General features: G+C 39.6%; 1 protein-coding gene across 4 annotated transcripts in view; it reads right to left on the bottom strand.

Moving 5' to 3' along the window:
* Window positions 1-10,651: 10,651 nt before the first annotated feature.
* The window catches only part of USP9X (ubiquitin specific peptidase 9 X-linked), a 109,271-nt gene continuing 98,998 nt past the window's right edge, over window positions 10,652-20,924 (bottom strand). For all 4 annotated transcript variants that reach the window (XM_082304813.1, XM_082304814.1, XM_082304816.1 and 1 more), the window contains 7 exons: window positions 20,608-20,793; window positions 18,694-18,914; window positions 17,555-17,643; window positions 14,848-15,004; window positions 14,245-14,457; window positions 13,708-13,803; window positions 10,652-12,238 (listed from right to left, as the gene is read on the bottom strand). In XM_082304813.1, coding sequence (XP_082160939.1) covers window positions 12,104-12,238; window positions 13,708-13,803; window positions 14,245-14,457; window positions 14,848-15,004; window positions 17,555-17,643; window positions 18,694-18,914; window positions 20,608-20,793 — 1,097 coding nt within the window. In that variant the 3' untranslated portion in view covers window positions 10,652-12,103. The remainder of the gene's footprint in view (window positions 12,239-13,707; window positions 13,804-14,244; window positions 14,458-14,847; window positions 15,005-17,554; window positions 17,644-18,693; window positions 18,915-20,607; window positions 20,794-20,924) is intronic.

The raw sequence follows: 20,924 nt of genomic DNA, 5'->3' as shown, positions 1-20,924 counted from the left end.
CTGATGCGGATCTAAATCTAACACTCCTTCTCCCACACAGCATGAGAAAAAAACCCCGGTTGAAGTATTTCACATTCAAATGGCTGCCTTGACGAGGGAGTAGTTAAGAAAGACTTCACAATATGTCAAATACAGTAGATGTTTCCTTGCATGAGAGCCATTCTTTCAGGCTGGGCATTAGTGCAAAGGACTTCCAGAACAATTTGCATTAAATGCACCAAAAAGGACTTGCAGAAACCACGCTTTCCAACCATACTTGGATCTGTTGACTCCGTGCATTTTCTAGCGAAGGGGGAGATGCTTACTGACAGCGCTTGCCGCCTTTGTTGCTGATCCCAGGCTCTGACAGGCCACTCGCAGCCAACAGCTGGAATATCGGCACGCTACATCTACAGGTATGGCATAACTGCACAAATAAATAAGTACCGCATTGCTGAAGGTAGCTGCAAACACATCGCATGTAAATATACAGGATGCAACGTCAACGTTAAAGTCACAGGGTAGTATGAGGATTGTGAAGATTTGAGTCCATTCTCCAAACTGAGGAATAACTGCTCTTGTTGCAAGTAACTATTATTAATAAAGTGCAGTCCCTTGTTATAAATTTTGCTACGAATTGGAGGCTTATCGTTAATGTTTGCATCCACTGGGCCTGAACGCGCACACCACATTCTACCTGCTCCTTCGGAAAGACCACCTGGAAACGAAAGCCAGGGTTGTGAAAAACCCTAGAGTATGTTCCAAACATTACCTCTTAACTGTGCTAAACGGAGTTAATGCCAGTCGACCAAGGAAGCGTTAGATACGTCCATTTGTTAACACATGAAAGCTTTGGGCACGTGAATCAGTAATGAAGTGGTTGCTGGGGCAGCAGACTTCAGAGCGGTAGGACAGGCCTACTCGCACAAACCGAACTGGAGAAGCAGATGAAGCCAGCGGTGGAACTTTATGCAAGACGGTGCTTGAAAAAATAGCGAGGGGCCCATGTGTGCGTACACGCTGAGTGGAATTTATGATTGCAAGCATCAGGCTGCAGGGACCCCCTGGCCTGGTGGAAGCGCAGTACGAGTCTTGCTGAAGGTGGCCCGACGGCCACTGACACCCGCGGGAGTCCTCAGCCTCGACGGCGCTGCGCCGAGCCCCTCGGCGCTTGACGGGGCGGTGCGAAGGGAGCAGCTTCTTACTGGAACAGTGGGTACCGACAGCCAGGCTGCCAAAGGATCTGACAGGACAAAATATAGGAGAGCAGCATCAGAACTTTTCACTCTTTCAGAGGGGAAATTACTCCAGAGACTCGAAGTCCAGTAACACGTAACTGAAATCAAAAAAGCCCCAGTGATATTAGCAAGTGAGCACAGCACAGGCAAACATTCTCCAGGGGAAAAAGCTCCCCCCAGCACTACCTCCGCAGGTGCTACAAATTTATGAAAAGAAATGGGAGGGAAGAGGGAGTTAAACAAAGTGAATGACTAAAAAATCAGAGGCTTTAAAGAAACCAATCTAATCTAAAATGAAAAATTTCAATGAACTGAAATATGTTTTCCAAACCGAAGGCTGAACTTAAGACAAGCTGTAGAATAGAGAGTGAACTCCAGCAGATTACATCGTAGTGGAAATTAAGAGAACTAACAATGTGACAAGGAAAGAATAAAAAAACAAAAAACAAAATGTAAAAATATACCATTGAGTTACTAACAAGCTTACTTCAGCCTGGGAGGATCTGTGCAAGCACCAAATGGAAAATGAAAGTGGGACTGAAGTTAGCGTCAGTCGCTGGCCTCTGCGAGGGCTGAACGGAGCCCGGCACCTGCGGCAGGCAGGAGGAGCAGCTGAACAGGGCAGCGGCTCCTTCTGAAGTTACGCTGTAGAAATCGGAAATTCAACAAGACAGGGACACTGCAAAGAAGGAGGGCGCCGTCCCCCGCCACCTTGGCTGGCAAGATCCTCGGTGTAGGCTGACTACTTTCAAACAACAAAAATGCGGTGCAGACACAGCAGTATCAAGTGGGACAGCATTCGGATAAATCAGGAGCGTTTTGTCATGATAAATACACCAGGATCTGGTGTATTGAACCATGATCTATGGCTGGGCCTGGGATTCACAGGTGAGAGATTTACCATACAGTGAAGTAAACGGATTGCAGATAGCCCCGCTTATTTCCCGCCTTGGTTGGTATCGCCTCCATCGCGCAGTACGCAGACGCCTGCTGCACTCCGGTGTTACGCAGCTCGGGTGCTGCTAAAGCCATAAAGTGCCAATAGAAGAAATTAAAGCTCAAGCCTCCTCCTTCCCCTGCCTCTGCACGAGGCACCAGTCCCCCCCCGCAGCCTCCACCCACGGCTCTAAACCCCCTTTCTGTTGAGAAGCTGCTGACCACAGAGAGCAGGAAAGAGAACTGCTAACCCGGCGGGGAGGTGGACGGACTTTCGAGCTTTACTGAAGAAACTTAAATACAAAACCACTTTTGAATGTAAGTTAGCAAAATAAACGCAAACCGTGTTCCATAGAAAACACATGGCATCCTTGCATGGTCTTGTGCTTCTCCTACCCCCATAACTCATTGTATGCTTTTATATTCATTCCTAGTAATTATATTTTAAATGTGTACCATATTCAGTGACCTCTTGCTCAAACCAGCTGTTCTTAGCAGCATGATGACTACACAGCTGATTTGCTTATATAGCTTATGTCCGGGACACTTACTTCATGTCTCTATTCCCAGCCCTAATGCTGCACAGAGGGACATGAGCTACTGTACATATAGTCAAACTTCAAAACCTACAACCATGCTTATTATTAAAATAACAATAAAAGAAATATCCCATAAAGATTAGCATGGCTACAAGGACATCAGAAATCTTGAAATGAAGCAAACTCTGTTTTAAAGAAAGATGTGAAGTGTTCATGCAGGAATTTCAGTGGTTATTTCCAGTGTAAGGCTTTATTTGCTAAAAGAGAAAAAAAAATAAAAGAAAAAAAAGATACCTACCAGCGAAGCACTAAAAAGTCTTCCTTTAGAAGGGCTTCAAATTTCCACCTACCGAAAGACCAAACAGCGTTTTTTTTATACTTTCTTAAGCGTGTATTGAGAAGCACCAAGCCTTACCTAAGCATCGACATGTATTACAAATTCTTTCATCGTAATGTAACACCCTCATTAACATTATTATCCCTTTCCGATCGACTGCTCCGCCGAGATCCCGGCAGCCCGATGGCTGTTGCACAGCCAGCACGCAACCCTAACTGGCGCCGAGACCCGCACAGCAGAAGCAGGACTTCATCCAGAACCGGGCAAGGCTCACCTCTCCGGTGCTTCCCACGCCACCACCCATCTCCCAGTCCTACCGGGACCCCCGCAAACGCGCTGCCCGCCCTCGATACAGCAGAAGGGGGGTGCGTTTCTGGAGGACCCGCAGCCTGCTACGCACCAGCGCGGGGAGGGAGGAAATACAAAGGGAGATGCAAGGAAACCGTGTAAGGTAGAAAAGGGTCAGAGCAAAGCCACCCAGCGCGGTTTTGCAAAAAGGAGAGAGGGAAACAAGCTTCAGCAACAAAATTATAATGCTGACTTTGTTATGTTGAAGTTACCAGGTAAGTGAGTATCAAAACCAGGAGAAATGCTTTAGGCCATATTTTCAGCTAATGTAAAAACCACAGGAGCCCAAATTCTAAAAGGTTTCAGGGAGCTGGGTGATCGATAAATCATTACCTATTTCACAGTCTCCGCAGAAGTTAAATTAAAAATTGGCTGGTTTTGTCCTGTGGCATTAATGAATTCTGAGGGAGAAATGCGAGAACAGAACATATTCGTGGGAGTTGCTTTACATTTTTGCTGTCTTCATCAAAAGCTTTCTTCTCCCAGTTTATAGCAACCCCCCAACTGGCAATGAACTATTGGGATACATCCAAAATTTATCTTGAATTCTTATTTTTGCTAACATGTCGATGTCCAGAGAATTCACACGCGCGTCCACTCAGATGGGTTACGTCAACTGAACAGAGCTGTGATAAACTCGGCTGTTACCTGCTTCCGCAGATGCCTTGTTTAAATTGTTTTTTTATTTAATGTCAGTACTACAAATTCCCAGTAATTTGCCATTTTGTGTTTTCATTTACATGTCTTCGAAGCCAGTGCCGAGAGCGAACAGAGTAAACCAGAGGTTTCCATTAGCTCTCCATTACACTCACTTCAAATTCATTTTAGGTGACGGCCCTTGCTCTGGTAGAGCAAAGCAACTGGGTAACCGGCACGTTAGGGCAACACAGGGGTAACAGCAGCCATCCAGCAGCCTGTGTCGGCTTTTACCAACCAGGAGACCTGAGAAAGGACGCCCGTCCCTGGAATAACCCCCCAGTAAGGAGGAGGGGCAAGCAAAATTCACCGCGGCCTTGGCCCTCCGCCGGCAGGAAGGCGGAGCGACCCCCGGCCCCGCTCCCAGGCGGCCAGCTCTTCTCCAGCGACTACGGCGCAGCCAAGTCGGTCCTTATCTGCTGTAATAGATTCAAAAGCAACAGCGAACCTGGCTACTTTCCCGAGTTGAGGACACCCCAGCTTTATTTCCCTGTCTTCATCACAGCGAGTCTCTTCCATCAACAACTTTGTTATATTGTATTTTAATAAATTCAACACAAGAGTCCTCCACTAGCCCATTCTTCAGTTAAGTCCACATTTTATTTACGGTTTGCTGTTGGTACTTCAATCAGATTTATATATACATAATCTAAAACCTACATCAAAATCATGTTGACTGCTCTGAAGAGCGAGAGAAGAGACACGATTGAAGTTTTCTTCCACAGCTATATGGTAAGTCTACATTCCCATAGCAGTTTTTTGGTTCAGGTTGCAGAAGTGTTCAGAAAGCCAATGCCAGGTCTCTCTCAGACTCGGAGTGGGAGGGTTACACAGTTCTCTTTCAGCATTTCAGTCTTACACACAACCACGGCAGCAATCGGTAACATTTCTTTCTAGAAGGACACCTGGGTTGATCTGCAGACCACTGGCTTTTCACATTCTGACATCCCTCCCTCTCTAACCCCTCGCCCCATCAGCAGAGCTAGACACCGACATACCTCCCTGTGGCTGCGTTGTTTGAACAATATGAGTTGCGAAAGGATTTTATGCTACTTCGCGTGGGTAAGGAGGTAGCATGAGAGACTGAGTAGAAGTGTTTGCGAGTCCACGTGGTGCCACCTGAAAAAATGCGGGATCCTTCATTTTGACGCAAACATACGTACCCGCTCCTGGAGTCACGTTCCAAAGGATTTCATGCATCCCTAGGGGAGGCAGGGACTGCCCTGCGCCTGCCCAGCAGACAGCCTGACCAGGTATTTCTGCACCCGTACTGGCCTGACCCAAAAGAAACTGTCACGCTGCTAAAGCCACTTCCCAGCACCTCGGCCCGCAGCGGCTCGGCAATGAACGTCAAGAGGTAGAAAGTATTACCAGAACAAGCTTGCGAAGCCTCTCGCTCAGCCCACGCCCTGTATTTGCTCAGAGGATTCAACTCAGTACAGATCTTAAAGAAAAAAAAAAAAATACAAAATACTTTATATGCTACTTCATCAACTGAAGAGCTAGAAATCAGTTCTTCGGTGCCTGGGGAAGCCATGGCGCAGGCGAGTTCACGCCGGGAGGGCTCACACTCGGCTGCTACCAGGCAAAGCACGCTCAGCGTTTCCAGCTCCTGAGGGATTTCACATAGCATGACCTCTCCCTTCAGCGAAGCATTTCCATTTCTGCTGTTCCACCTGTCTTAATCACGCAGCAGGACAGGTAGAGAGGGTTTGCGAGTTTCGGTAAATCTTTAAGATCTAGCCTTCGTGTTTCTAAGCTTTTGAATTTTCTTCCAGAAGACTTTCTAAGGACTCTAAAGCACCTACCAGGTATTTAAATACAATCAAGTATATTAAGAAGTGTCCAAGTTTTCAATCAGGCTTCTCTTTCAAAGTAGATTCCAGCATGACCTACCATTTTTGTTCACCTGTAGAAACTCTAAGATAGAAAATGAAGGGGGGGGGGACAGACCACAAACAAACCCCAATAAGCTACAAGCTATTTGAATTCAAGACTGCCATCAGTAGCATGAAGCTTTCATATCCCACATAAATTCTGAGAGGATTTAAGGGATGACAAAGTTCACCTGGTCAAGGTTGTGGCTGCTGCTACTGCACTGTAAAAGGCTCCTGTTCGGAGAGCCAGGCTGCCTGGCGAACGTGGTTCTTCTGTAGCAGCTAACAGCAAAACAGCAGGTGTAGGTAGAAAAGGAGGCAAAAACACCATGGGAAGTAAAGGGACTTGATTCCAAGAAAATACAACAATATTAAATAGAAAATGATCCTGGCAATCCAGAGCGAGAAGCTTGGTACGAAAGAATCATAAGGAATGATGGACAGGAATTTAGGAGCGATGGACAAGAACTGAGCAGCATTTCAATAAATAAAGCTACAAAAAAGGCCAATACCTTTAAAAGCTGCATCCACAGAGGTATCATTACAGAAAAGGAACATAACTGCTTGCTTAATGGCTCAGGTGAAATCACACTTGGAAAGCATTCATCCAGTCCCGGTCATTGCATGAAAACAGAAACAGAGCATCACGACAATGAGAATGGAAATGCAGAGTAGGGAACTGGTTTATATGGGAAAGACAAACATTTAAAGATTTTGCTCTGGTAAGGACTAAAGGGGACACAACTGCAAATGGATCAGGGAGCTGCAAACTGTGCAGCTGACACTGCTTAGGGCAATATAAACCAAGTTACTGGAATAGCAGTCGCAAATTAAGAATAAAAATTAACATGATCAGACATTTTAAATAGTATAGAGACAGAAAAGAAGGGAATGATCTTATTTTCCTGCACTGGATGTTTTTCTATGGTTAGATTTTGGATGAATTCACAGAACCTGTTTTCCTTTTTTCCTCCTATTTTCATTACTGAAGGTTAGCTCATTGTTAAAAACTAGAAAACATTTGCACATTATTTTGACCACTGAAGAATGACACTGTCATTTCAGAATTGTGCTGATGTAATTAAGGCTATATTAAATTCTATGGAAACAGCCTGTAGGTCAGTTTTATTATCAAAAAGTGGCTTTAAGGAATTCTAAAGCTAAAAAAAAAAAAAGAGTTGGGTATTTAAAATCTGATGAAAAGTTAGCCCTTATTCAGGAGAGTGTTTTTCTCCTTCAGAAACTGGTTCTCCTGTGCTTATTTTGATCTCATTGTCTGCAAATTAGCGTAAATAAAGCAAGTAAGACAGCCGCCTTTTGTGCCACTTATCTGGCTCGATCCCTGCAACACACCACCAACTTCAACTCTCACGGAGCTGAGATCAACAGGACTCATACAAATGCCATTGAAATCCATGGATCCACCACAGCTTGCATTGGAAAATCAGATCACAGGATGAGGATCTCTGAATTTAAGTGCTGGAATCTACGTCAACACGCTTCTGTGAACAGCCTACCGTAACAGGCACTACAGGGGCAGGGCTGAACACTTGCTCTTGTAAAAAAAAAAGACAAAAGAATGGCTATTTGACATTTTAAAATACTTAGTCCAAGGGAAATTTTTATACCTTAGAAATAAAAGGACGTTTATAGTACGAACCTGAAGAAGTTAGAGAGTGTAAAAGTGACAGTGCTCAGATCGGGTTAAAGCCCTTCTAGTGCAGTAGAGCCGCCTAGTCTGTATCGGAGGGCATGTCTCGGCGTAAATGAATGTATTAACATGACAAACCCCATAGACCAACAGAAGGAAGGTACAATGAACGCTCTGGAACAGTATGGAGGGCATATATAGGGAGCATTGCTTGTGCTGCTGCTGCGCAGCCATCTTCACTGCACTAGTGTAGACTCATCCTAGCTCCAAGCCAGAAAGAAAACGGACTGAGCTTTAAAGAGCTGTTTGCTGTCTTCTTCCTCGTGAGACCACTCGCAAGGGGAACAGAAATCATGCAGAAGGATGTAGCTGGGTTTCTTTCACCTTGCTGTGTTTATTGTAGTACCACTCTGCAGCATGCGGTATTTACAAGATGGTTCCTACTTCTCCCCCAGAAAGCCTCGTCTTGCTCTAGATAGAAGGCAGGTTTAGACTTTATTCCCAAGACCTCTCGGCTGTGAGAAAAGTGGTTATCATGAACACGACGGAGAGCACAGGAGGTAAGAAGATGGGGAGCCAAAATTACGGTTGTCCTGATTACCCTGTGCTGCAGCAGGGCCACAAACGGGAAACTCCCACGCCTGTCTTAAGAAATGCGAGGTCAGCATCAGCATCTCACCCTCCCAAAAATTAAGGTGTATGTCTTTCACCACAGGGGTAAATTTCCTTCCAATGTGGATTTGCAAGTGTGGACTAGCAAGGTTTAACTAAGATACTTAAACGTTTAATGGGTTACTCTGCAAATTTCCTACCATGCCACTTTTTCCTCTAATTTATATAGTTAGTCTTTAAGTTTCATTTGAAGTTAAATTCATTGCATTGAAAACCTCACTGCAATGCCTAGTAACTGAAACACATGCCAACAAAAACGTTGAGCCACTTTGCCTTGACACAGTTTATCAGCCTATTCATTTCTGGCAAAAGACTCGGAGGTAGACAAAATGTATTGAAACCAAAAATGAAGTAAATTGCTACAGCAGCCAATTTTTGCCTATTTTAGCTTTGGCAGAATGGCTAATGTCGTTCTCTCCTCGAACTTAGGAAATATATATAAAGTTTTGGAACCGTAAGCACTTTATCATGATACATATGCTAAAACACACAACCTAGGCACAACAAAGTGGCTGAGAAGGCGTAATAGCAATTACCATGACAGAAGTTTCTCATGTCATATAAAGTGAAGTTTCACTCTGAAAAAAAAAATGAAATGGCATTGTGGAATTTCATTTCTTTCTGGCTCAATTTCAGCAAGATACACTAGCTTTAAAAATAGAGAACTTAAATCTTCAGAGCTGGTAGATAGCAGGGAAAATAATCTGAAAAAATTCCACGTCAAGCAGAGTCCTTTTCTGCTTGCGCATCACCAGAAAATCAGGTTCTGCACGGCAAACAAGCTTTGACTGAACTCTGTGCAATCTCATCACTGTCAACAGGATAACACAGGTGTAGGTGACCAACTGTGTGACCGAAACTTAGTACATTTACTGACACAAAAAACAGTAACTGAATTCCTTTTATATATGGCTGTACTGATTTTTTAACACTAACAGTAGCAAGTGTCAAAAGCTTATTTTAGTCACTGAACAACCACAATCCAAATGTACAAGAGGGAGAAATCCTGCCTAGTAAGGTTATGGATTTCCCCCTAGGTCAAACTACACATTAACCCACCATATAACATCACCTACGAATTTTCAGTTTCTATGTATTTGATGTGACATTGTCAGGAACATGAGTAATTGCTTTACTATTTATTGGCTCATTTTATGGAAGACCAGAGATTCCCCAGTAACCGTTCTAAACAGAAAAGAGGACTGAAATTAGTGATGGGGGAATGAAATCTTTAGGCACTTTCAGTACTGCTATTTTAAAGTGTGCCATCAACAACGAGGTACTGCGTATCGCCTGAAAACGACCACTGCCAAAACGCTGTGACAGTAACGTGCATATGAAACTTTTTGCTTGTACAATATTTGTTAAGTACAATTCAAAATTGTTTTGCCCAGAGTGAAGAAAGCATTGCACCTTTTCCTGTAGCTATCTGTTTAAAAGCAGCAGCTGCAACAAACAATACAGGCTATCCTTCTTCCAAGTCACAAAGACGCACAATGTTCTCAATTTGCCGCCTGAAAAACAGGTGCCACTGCAGTCACTCTTGATTCAGGGACAGGGGTGTGTATGACTGAAGAGAGTCACAGCCTTAAAGTGTCACAGGTTTGACATGTCTCTACAATCATTGCACTATTAAAAGCAAACATATTTGGCAAGGGTGAACTACATTTTACCTACATAGTAAAAAATACATAATAATCACCTCTGAGATAGCTTGCTTAACAATTACTGGTCCAAATAAATATGAACTATTTCAACTTGAGTACTCAGGGTAGAATTTTTGAGTTAAAACCTCCAATGAGCATTCCCAAACAAATGGGAACACTTTATCCAAACTTACTAAGTCCAGGTAAAATGGTATTACTAAAAAACTATGAAAAAATCTGAATTAACTTGAGCACTAGGGAGAACATGGAAGCATAAAAGTGATCATCGCTACACAGCATATCCAAAAATCTTCCGTGTCCCTTCCTTATTATACTAAAATGCATAAGAATGCACTTGCGACCGAATTTTCCTTTGTTCATTTCAAAACTACAGACTTTTAATTTGATAAGCAGCTTTGTTTCTATCAACTCATTTGTAAAAAACACCATCAAGCTTGTGCTCATTAAATATATATATGTATATATAAAAACATACAAAAAGTACAAGATAAATCACATTAAGAAACTTTTACAGTGTAACTGTCCTGATTATTTTATTCTTAAGGGCCAATTTTTTTTTGTGCACAGAATCTCAATGTGACTGTTGTTCCAGAATTCAGCATAGTGCCACTGCACAGAATTCACCTTTCTGTGCAGTCCAATTAAAAAAAAAAAAAAAAAAACAACAAAAAAACCCAAAAAACCAAACAACACACACCACAGGACAAAACATTCTTCTTAAATCAAATTCTATTTGTGAATTCAGCAAAATAATTTCTATAAAATAAAACAGCAAAATATTTAAATAGTATAGGGTGGGCTGTATCTGTTTTGCAGGGGTATTTGGTTTTTAGACAGGTTCCAAAAAAATTACACACATTCAAGTTACCAATTTTCATTTAAATACAGTATTTACTGATGCGTTTCTTGAAGTCTTTAAACAAATGTTTATTCTGGAATAGAGATACCTCAGAATTGTATTTGACTAACCAGTAGTTTCTTTTATAATTAAACCCTGCTTCTAATGTTAAGATTTCCTGTATAATGGATAAAGAGCTAAGACAATTCTCGCTTTCAAGTAGAACTGTGAACGAGCAGAAAACCAGCAAGTTAACTTGGTGCAGTGGCACTCACAAGTACTGTGTGATTTTGTTGACTTCCACTTCACTGGGATGCAGTAGAAGGAAAGTGTTAGAAGTTTATCTAATAAGCTCTACCAAAGAAACAAAACAAGCACACCAAATACAGTCTATTATGCTCCAGGCATCCTGGCATAGCAAATTTTTGCATATTTGTTTTAAATCTTTTAAATTCCTATTACTGAAAACTAAGTGTTCTTTATCCCACCCAGAGACAGAACTGTCAAACATCAGATGTGAGGAACATATGTGAAACTGAAAACCACTTGTTTGTCACATTTTCCCTCCCCATTTTATAGTCTAGGTGTAAGAAGAAAAAGTTCTGAGCAATACAGTTGTCACATTGGGACAACTGCTGTCACGGTTTTTTTTCCCCCTCATTGGCTACACTAACTTGGTGTGAAGCCATGCTAAATGTTACAGCATAACTATAGCTTCAAAGTGATTAACCTAATACCAGAATGAAAAAGGCAATGAAAAAAGATCTAGAAACAATGTTACATCACCAATTTTCCACATCAACCAAATAATTAAAAGGTTACCAGCCATTACGTTGCTCATAGTAAAATCGACTCCAGTGGCAAAGAATTAACATGAAACTATTTTTGTGGTTGACATGGATAGGCTTTTTCGTAAAGGAACTGATCCGACTGCCATGAGGCAGGCAACACTGGTTGCAGAGCGCAGCAGATATATCAAGAAATTATTTTTTTGTTTTTTGTAGATCTGTGAGTCTCATCAAGACAAAAAAAATGTTTCTTGCTCAAGAATTAACAGTCAAACATTAATATACTATATACACCTTTGCCATTTACACATTAGCATCAGGCCATTTATTACAAAACACTATACACTTTCCACTGCAGGCGGGTTATATATTGACAGCAATTTTCTGCAGATAAGACAGTGAATAGACTCTCCACTCCATGTTGATTAGGAATAGTTTTTCTAGTTTTAAATATTAGCCAGACACAGAGAAAGGTTGGACTGTAAGGCCTGGGTGCACAGTCTTGATGGAGCAAGTTAATTGATTATGTGCATTTCACTAATCTTTTGTCTGAGGCGGGGAAACTTCTTCACTGCCTTCATAATTTTCTTGTGCTCGTTGGCCAGTTCGCTGAGGGTTGTTCATATGATGTGCTGCCGGGCCTGTATATGGCTGTCCATGCACGTGGTTATTCTGTAATAAAGCATAAACATTTTAAAGAGACATTAAACTTGTGGACCATTTCCTAACCTGTTACTTGCTTTATCCCTTCACATTCAGACTATTGAAAAGTATCCTCAAGCACACTGAACTTCTTGAGCAGTAATACCTATATGAACACACATCAGTTTCTTCATTCCTCTGAACCGCATCTTTCACTTACCTTTTTATTTTACACAGAAAGTAAACAAACTTTCAACTTGTAAAGATAAAGGGATTAGGTAAAATAGTAATCTCAGCTTTTGAATAACAAACATTCACATGCAAAGCAAGAGCAGCAAGAAAGAAATAAAGGAAGATGAAAAGAGGCTGCCTATGTGCTGTGGACATTAAACTGTGCACATATTTTATCAACAGATTCAACCAGCTTGAGTTTTTTTCCAAAGACAATGGAAGAAGCATACCTGTATTTATGCAGCATACTTTAATTTTTAAGAGGGAAAACTTCTACCTTACAGAACTGAAGGAAATCTAGACCAGCGGTTTTCTCCAGATGCTCTGTCCCAATTTAAAAAGTCATACACACATCTGGCAAATGAAAACATCTCATCTATCTACTGTTTTGCAGAATTTAACCAACTTTGGAGAAACTAGGAATATGAGGATTGTGTGTGTTAGTGAGAAATGCCATCTCTTGCAGGAAAGTGAAAACATCACACAGTAATGGTGAGGTTACAGTATGTGTCTAAACTCAGGAGCTCAGAAAGGAGTGGGAAAATCTGCATGACTTACCAACTGCTCTGCTGAGAACATCAAGTAAGGAAAGCAAGATGGAAGGAAAATGGGTTTGGGCAGGAAAGGAAACGAAATTAGCAGATTTGGAATATATTAAATGAATTGGAACAAAAAATGGCAGCTAAGTGGGGGATCTACTAATTCAGTCAATTCAGTAAAAAAACTGGTTATGATTTCTTTCAGATCTGGCTTTCCACTAAAAGATATTAACAAAGCAGCCACTTGACATAAAAACAGATTTAGATTTTATATGTACTTAAGATTTAGAGATTAGTGTTCATAGTACAAATTATACGTAACAAAGCCATCTGCATTTTTCTGAAAGCCTTCCAATTACCCAAACTGAAATTCAGGCCTTGAGGCTTGATTTTGTATCTAAAAACAAGAAAGCAACTCACACAATATTATCAATGTCAACAAACATGACAGAATCAAATTCAGTATGCACTAGACTGTGATGACATCTGTCCCCCTGCTCTTTCTATGGATGATTAATCCCTGATCTGATAACATTACAATTCTCACCTGAAACTCTGATGGTGAAACTGTTTCTGGCAAAATGGAGGTGTACCTTTATCTTTATTCCTCCAAGTGCGATATTTGACAATAACATGCTTCTGGCTAAATGCCTATAATTTAAGTTACCATAAATGCTAAAAAAAGCTAACTTAGAACTCTGAATAAATGGTTCAACTCTGAGCTTTTACCTGTTGATACTGGGAACCAGGTGAATGGGGATACAGTGGGGCATCTTCAGGTGGAGAAGACTCATGTTCATCTGGGGCATCAGGATCATCTGGTTCCTGAAGTTTGAAAAAACATTGAATTTACTTAGGTAAAACATACTATGATTATTCTATCCAGAACCAATCCTACATGCAAGCGATTGTTTCAGACATGCTTGGAGAAAAATTCCACCGCACCACATCACCCATAGCTTGTAGTGTACTACATAAAAATTCTCACTATTGACATATTATTGGAAAACCAGACCCATTCATAATCTACTTTAAATGGTCAATTTCAATTCTATATTGCTAATTCTTTAAGTGACAGATGTCTATAGAAACAGTAATAAAATGCACACGAGTATGTAACTGAAGCCAACAAAAACAGAAATCTATATTTATAAAATACTTCTAAAATGTGTTACCTCTATAATGACCAGAGACTGTTGCTAAGATTAATTATTTATAGAAGCACTTTACTCAAATTTTTTACTGGAAGTCAAATTAATTCTTTACCTCCTCTGGGCAAAGTTCACAAGCTTTTGCAAGAGTCATTCTAGCACTGTGCGATCTCTCTAGGAAGTAGCCATTTGATGTTTCATTGCTTTGTATTGGTGGAGACCAATTATTATAGGTGTATTGGGGATTGCCAGTGTATGGTCTACGCTCAAGCTCGTCTCCAAGCCATTCTACTGCCCAGGTCCATTTTCTCTTCAAATCTCCATTGCTCTGCAGATGGAAAATTAACAATTCAGAATTATTTTCTCTATTCTTCAAAACAGAAATATTTTTCCCTTCCTATACATCAGTTATCAGAGAACAGACCACCAACACATATGCTGCTGTTTAAAAGACTCCCTCAAATACTCTTTTTTTGCACAAAGAAAACTTCAAATTTGACATGAAGTCTGCGGATTTGCAGCTGAATCATGAGAACAAGTTTAACCAAATTGCTCCCAATCCCATACATTGACCTTCTGATATAGGAAGGTTCAAATGAGTTGTACTTGGAAGTTGTAATTTCATCAAGGCTATGAAAACTGAATAATGGTGGTCATTTTTGGTTTTTTACACAGAACAGGAAAAAAAAGCAGCAAGAAACAGAATGAAAGGCATCACCTGAAGGATCTGGTAGGCTACAGGACAGTTGCTGAAGAGAGCTACCATGCACTTTATACACTGGTAAGCTCTTTTCTGATAATGGTTCTTAGAGCGCTGAATGGTGTCAAATAGTCCATCCCTGTCATCTGGGATTCCCTTAAGTGCATTGTGAATCCTACAAACAAAAACAAAAAAAACAAATGCCAAAACTTCAAGTGTTAAGAGTATTAGTATTTGAATTAAGGCTTTACTTACAATGTAATTATAAAAGGGATAGCTCACATTCTGACTTTTGGTTTTAGTAGAGTTGTTTTTTTTTTAATCAGAAAACTAACTTGACACATCACATCTGTAACATAATTTTAGCACATTTGGTAATACTAAAACTCTCTGAATAAGATATATAAAACATGTAGGTATGATTAATTCTAATCACAGCAATCAACTTTAACTGGTTAATTTTTATTACTTATTTTTAAAATCAACTGCTTTTACAAAATAGACCTGTTAACCCAATAGGTCCTTACAGAATTGAAATAGTTAAATCCTCAACAGAATGGTTACTTACGTTATAGTTACGCCTCTCAAAGATACACTCTTTTAGATGGAGTTCCTCTAAAGAGGAACGAACGGTACGTATTTGTGCACGGGGATAAGGGACAGGGGCATTTAAGCCCACTTTCTGTGCCTTCTGCTCTCGAACAAGGGGTAGAGGAATTAATGGCCACCCTGAAACTGTGCAAGAACTGAGAATTGACATACTTTTTGGCTTTGGAAAAAAAGTCAGAGGAACACATGGAACCTACACTGACGTTTCAAAGAGCTATGCTCACTGGAGGAAAAGCAATTGCCCTCTTTCCTCATATCCCTGGCAACAGTCAGCGAATAGACTCCAGGCAGTTGGCAACCTAGACTCCATGTGTAAAGTGATGATGAGCTTTACTTCAGCTGATTTAACTTAATGGTACTTGTAACACTATTATCCCAAACTTGGCACTTGAACTTGTCAAATCAAGAGAAATTTATGAGAGCGGGTCTGATGCCAAAGAACAGTACAAGAATACAAGGAGCACCAAAGGATGCACACTGCCTAAGATCACATGATGTTTGTTTTCTAAGAGTTAGAAGATATTATCATTTACTAGGGACAGTTACACTATTTGGTGTTTTTTGGTTTGGTTTGGTTTTTTTTTTTTTTTTTGAAAGAGAAGACAAAGATCATAAAAACTCTATGATTGTCACAGCAAAACCAAGAACAGGACACAGACCAGTACTTCAAGCTACTGCCAGAAGTGGCAGCAAGAAATCAGAGGATGACTGCAGCTGGCCACTTAACAGCCCTCTGCTGAAGCCTAACACAATTCCAATGAACACTGCTATTCCTAAGACTGCACTCTTGAATACGAAGTGATGTACATCTCCAAGTATAGTGAAAGCCATACTACAACATTCAGCCTCTGTCACACCCCATTATTTCAAACATAGCACTATCCCAAAAAAACACTTTGTGATTTCTCACCTGCGTTTCCACCTTAAAATACATTATTTTACTTCAGATGTACTAAAGTATGCCCATCGTCCAGCATTCTGTGGACTTAAAGACATCTTATGGAAGTATTTGTTTATCAGGAAGAAAACATAAACAAACTGCATTATATATGCATGACTCATACATATACATGCAAAACTGAAAAGCCTATGTTTAAAGGGTATCCTCGTCCCTTACCTAAGCTGTAATTCCTATAAAGAAAATGAAGAAATCCCTGCAACTCAGTCTTGATCTTTTGGAGTGTGGTAAGCCAGACCACCATCTTCTCTTAGAGTATCTTCTAAAGTAAGGCTAGGCAACTGATAAAATCCTAAGAGTGCAGTCTACTTCTACAGGTTAAGTACATGAGTTCACTCCAATACCCTTATTGCACATGGCAAGTGTGCTTTTATTCGAAGTATTTTAAATGTCATATGAGACATGGTTGGAAATGATTTAGTAAATCCAACACTACCTATATCCACTTACTACGAAACAGTGACATTTTGAAATATTGACAGGTAGCATGTCGATTACATTTATTTTGTGTTACCTCATCTACCGCTAATAAAATCTCTGAGGAACTGACTATTCTCTCAAATAGTCAGTATTTGCAATTACATTTTTTTAATCTCAACTTTCAAAAGCCTTGTTCTGTAGACATATGAAAATTAGGCTTGCAACTGGATAAATATTTGATACATTGAAGTTAAAATTCTATTGAAATGTGATCACATAGAGAATATTTACGTATGAAATATGCTTTTCTCCCAAGTTCACACTTTATCTATGTCTTGGTATCACTACTACGGCTGACGTGCTTCTTAGTAAGACCAGGCAATCATTGGACCCTCTTGAATGAGATGTTTCTAAGAATCAATCTAAGCACCTCACAGTAAATAGCAATGAGTTTAGCCTAAATGGCACATTCTCTTGTACGTGAAAAATCTTGGCTTTATAGGGCTAAGAAGCAAACTTATCAACAGTAAGGAAGGTCAAGGTGAAAAATTGTACAATTGACAATTGATTTGTCTCAAAAATTGAGATAAAAGTGCAAAGAAACTGCTTTATTCCTGTATTTGATTTAATATATATTTAAAACAAACCTCTTGGAAGGATTAGCAACAGAACCAGTGGGAAAACAAGCTGTACAAAGCATAATAATCTTGAATTATAAAAAGACAGGTAAATACTAACCTGTGAGTTTGCCAAGAGTCCTCAATTAATAGGATTTGCAGAAGCAGATCCAAATAAGGTCGAAGCTCGTATGTATATGAATATGCAACCTTAAAAAGTAAAAATGCAGAGAACATAAGAAAGCATTCCTTGAAGCGTGCAGATTACACTGTGCAATACAAGAACACAATTAATTTGAAGTGGTTTACTGTAATTTAAAGGATATTTCAAGATACATGGCATACTTTTTTTTTTTTAAAAACGCTGATTCTGTCAGGGGTTTTGGGGGGTTGTGGTTTTGTTGCGTTTTTGTTTTGGTTTTTTTTGTTCGTTGTTTTTTTGGGGTTTGTTTTGTTTTTAAATATAGCAGGTTTTGTAAAGGACAAAATGTTTCCTCAGGAGTTTCTAACACAATCAATCTGAAGCCCCAAGCATGAAACGCTGAAGAAGCTACCTTAAAAAATACCTTTAGAAAAGCAAAATTACAAAACGGTATTTTTCACTAGTGTTGCTACTTTTAGACAGTACATTCAAAGGTTATCCTAAAATGTGAAATACACAGCTAGCAAAATATCAGTAAAGTGATTTTTATTATGATTCTTTCAAGTGCCAAACAAAAGGACACAGAAAAATGTGATGTTTACATGACGGGGGGGGGGAAGGTGACTATGAAGATGAGCTAACAGAAGTAAAAAATTTCATGCGGAGTGGAAAAGTGTGACTAACCTTACAGAGATTACAAAGGAAAAACAAGACAGTCCCAAAGATTCTTTCCTGATTCTGAAGCCAAGTATGTTCTGCAGACTTGTAAGCTGAAGGAAATGCTCTTGCAATACATAAAAGACCACCTCAGTCTACTTATTCTCCATCCTTAACGTAGCGTTCCTAACTCATAAAAGGTCAATTGCTTTCCTAAACTCATAAAAGGACTTCTCATAGTACTCCAACATCATGTATAGATCTAAGAGTGTAAATGCTGACAGAGGATGCCACCTTAAGGAAAGTTTATTTATCAAGCACCTGTATTTATATTTATATATAAATATATATATATTTATATAAACATTTCAGTATTTAATACAGCATTCCTATATATAAATACAGAATCTTGCATCATACACATTTATATTCCCATCTTTCTCCTAGCTTTTAATTTTTACCTGCCAAAGAAGTTCACTGAGGACAGTGGAAGAGAACTGAGGATTCTCCCAACAGCAGAAACGAAGCAACTTGATGGTCTCTTCAGAGTTGCTGCAATCTTCAATAATTTTCTTCACATAACTAGTTCTCACAAACAAAATGTCTGCTACGTTCTGCTGAAGTGCCATTATAGGTTGAGATAAATTAGGATCACCATAAGGGTTGGCAAGTGGGGGATTACCTAGAACAAACAGTGATTACAGATGAAAAGGTACTGAAGTACTTTCAGTGTAGACACAACAAAATATAAATTGGTGTAACTCATCAAAAAACAATAGATTGAGAGAAAATCCAACCCCTCCCTAACAGTTGATTTCCTTTGAAAAATACTACGGTATGAACTAAGTTTTCCGATTGTGAAGACTGACGCTTGCTGCCTGAGAGAGCTACTTCTGCCTCTCAGATAAGATTATGCAGTGACAATCAAAGCAGAACAGCTGGAGACACGTTCATATGCAAGAAGAGTACTGACAGTTTCCTCAGTGAAATCCTCTTATCTCCTGAATTTATCTGCTTCACTGCTTGTGTAACACAGCCCAAATCTATCATATTTTTGGACACAAGGTCTATTTACTTCACTAGGCAATGGGAAAGGGTTCAGAGGAATAACTGTCAGAACAGTCCCGTCTGCATCTGTTGACAGAATACAGTCTTGAAAGAATAAAAATTCATGTATCTTATTTAAGTAAGCATCATTTTGTGTAAGTCAGACTGTTGATTTGCTCCTAAAGTTTCTAAATTCAGCAGTGTTTTTAGTTATTGTCTGAATATAGCCGGAAGTCCAAGGAAGAACTTTTCTAGCTTAATACGCTGAAGCGAAAAACAACTTTTACTCTGACCACTAATTATGATTACTATTTACAGAGTATATTCATACAAAGTAATTTTTTTTACTACAACATTACGAATACAGTGAATACACAATTATTTTTCATAGGCAGGGTATATCTTTTCAGTGTAAGCCTCAAATAACGCACTGGAAACAAAACCAAATCAAAATTGCCAAATGGTTCTGAAGCTTATTATAGCACAGTAAAATTTTCAGTCCGTTAATCTTACTGTAGCACATTCTAGCCTATTGACTTTATAGCCTGACACATCAAGCTGTAATGGGTTTGCCATTAAATAGCTTCTCTACAGATTCCTAATTAGGTTTTCTAAAATATGCTTAATAGAATGTGTATATATGCAGGCTATAAATTCCACGTAGCCCAATATTCTGTCACCATTTCTCAAAAATAACTGCACTTTATTCAACTACTAGATATATTAATGATTTATACTGTGGTCGACCAATTTCTAGCTGATTCTTTATCTTTTATAAATTCAAGTGCTGGCTTCTGTTTGTCTTCTTGACTGCGAACAAGCACCAAATCATTTTCAAGAGCTATCCACAACAATGCAAGATCTCTTTACTGATAAGCAGTATTAGCTATTTCAGAGCCTGCTATAGTGTTTTTTCCTGTACAAATCACTTTTGTACTGGTAACATGAAAGTAATCTATTATTTTATTGCCTACTTAGAAGCAAAAGATCTTTATGCAACTCTTTACAATGAGCTTAAACTATTCTAAAATCATTACTATTCTGTAATCAACAAACTACTACTTTACTACTCAGTTGTTTACCTTTAAGGAATAAGCCAAGAAGCATAAAATAGAGAACAGATTTCTGTCTTGTGCTTTTTAGTATGTTGGTATAGCAAATCAGTTTTGCTTATGACAGAGATTCTGTCTTTAAACAAAAGGAGTTGCTAAACATAAAAGGCAAACATTTTTCCAGCTAATCCAGTTTACACATAACAGCTAAATAGGCACAAAAGACATTTACCGATACATTCAATTAATCTAAGGAAAACTTAAAATTCACTATACCATTGATAGAAGACTGCATCCGCGATGACACATTGCAACAACGGATCAGTTGTGACACAACAGTGTATAGCTTCCCCAGTTCAGCATACTGGTATTTAATTGGAGGACCTGGACCTTCATCCAGAGCCACAAGCATGAAGGTTGCAGGAACATTTAGTTTCAGAAGTTGTGTCTTCTCTGCTACACCTTTACGGGGCGGGGGGGGGTGGGAAAGGAAAAAAAGAAAAAAAAAACAACTTGCTTCTGGCACTGACAATTTTTTTTTTAAAGAAAAATAACTACTGTTTATATGATTCGTAACTTTTCAGTTGCTGGGT

The sequence above is a fragment of the Platalea leucorodia genome (genome assembly GCF_965183815.1).
Source record: "Platalea leucorodia genome assembly, chromosome: 2".
Lineage (NCBI taxonomy): Eukaryota > Metazoa > Chordata > Aves > Pelecaniformes > Threskiornithidae > Platalea > Platalea leucorodia.
The sequence above is the reverse complement of the archived record's forward strand: the minus strand, read 5'-3'. Positions and strand labels throughout refer to the sequence as shown.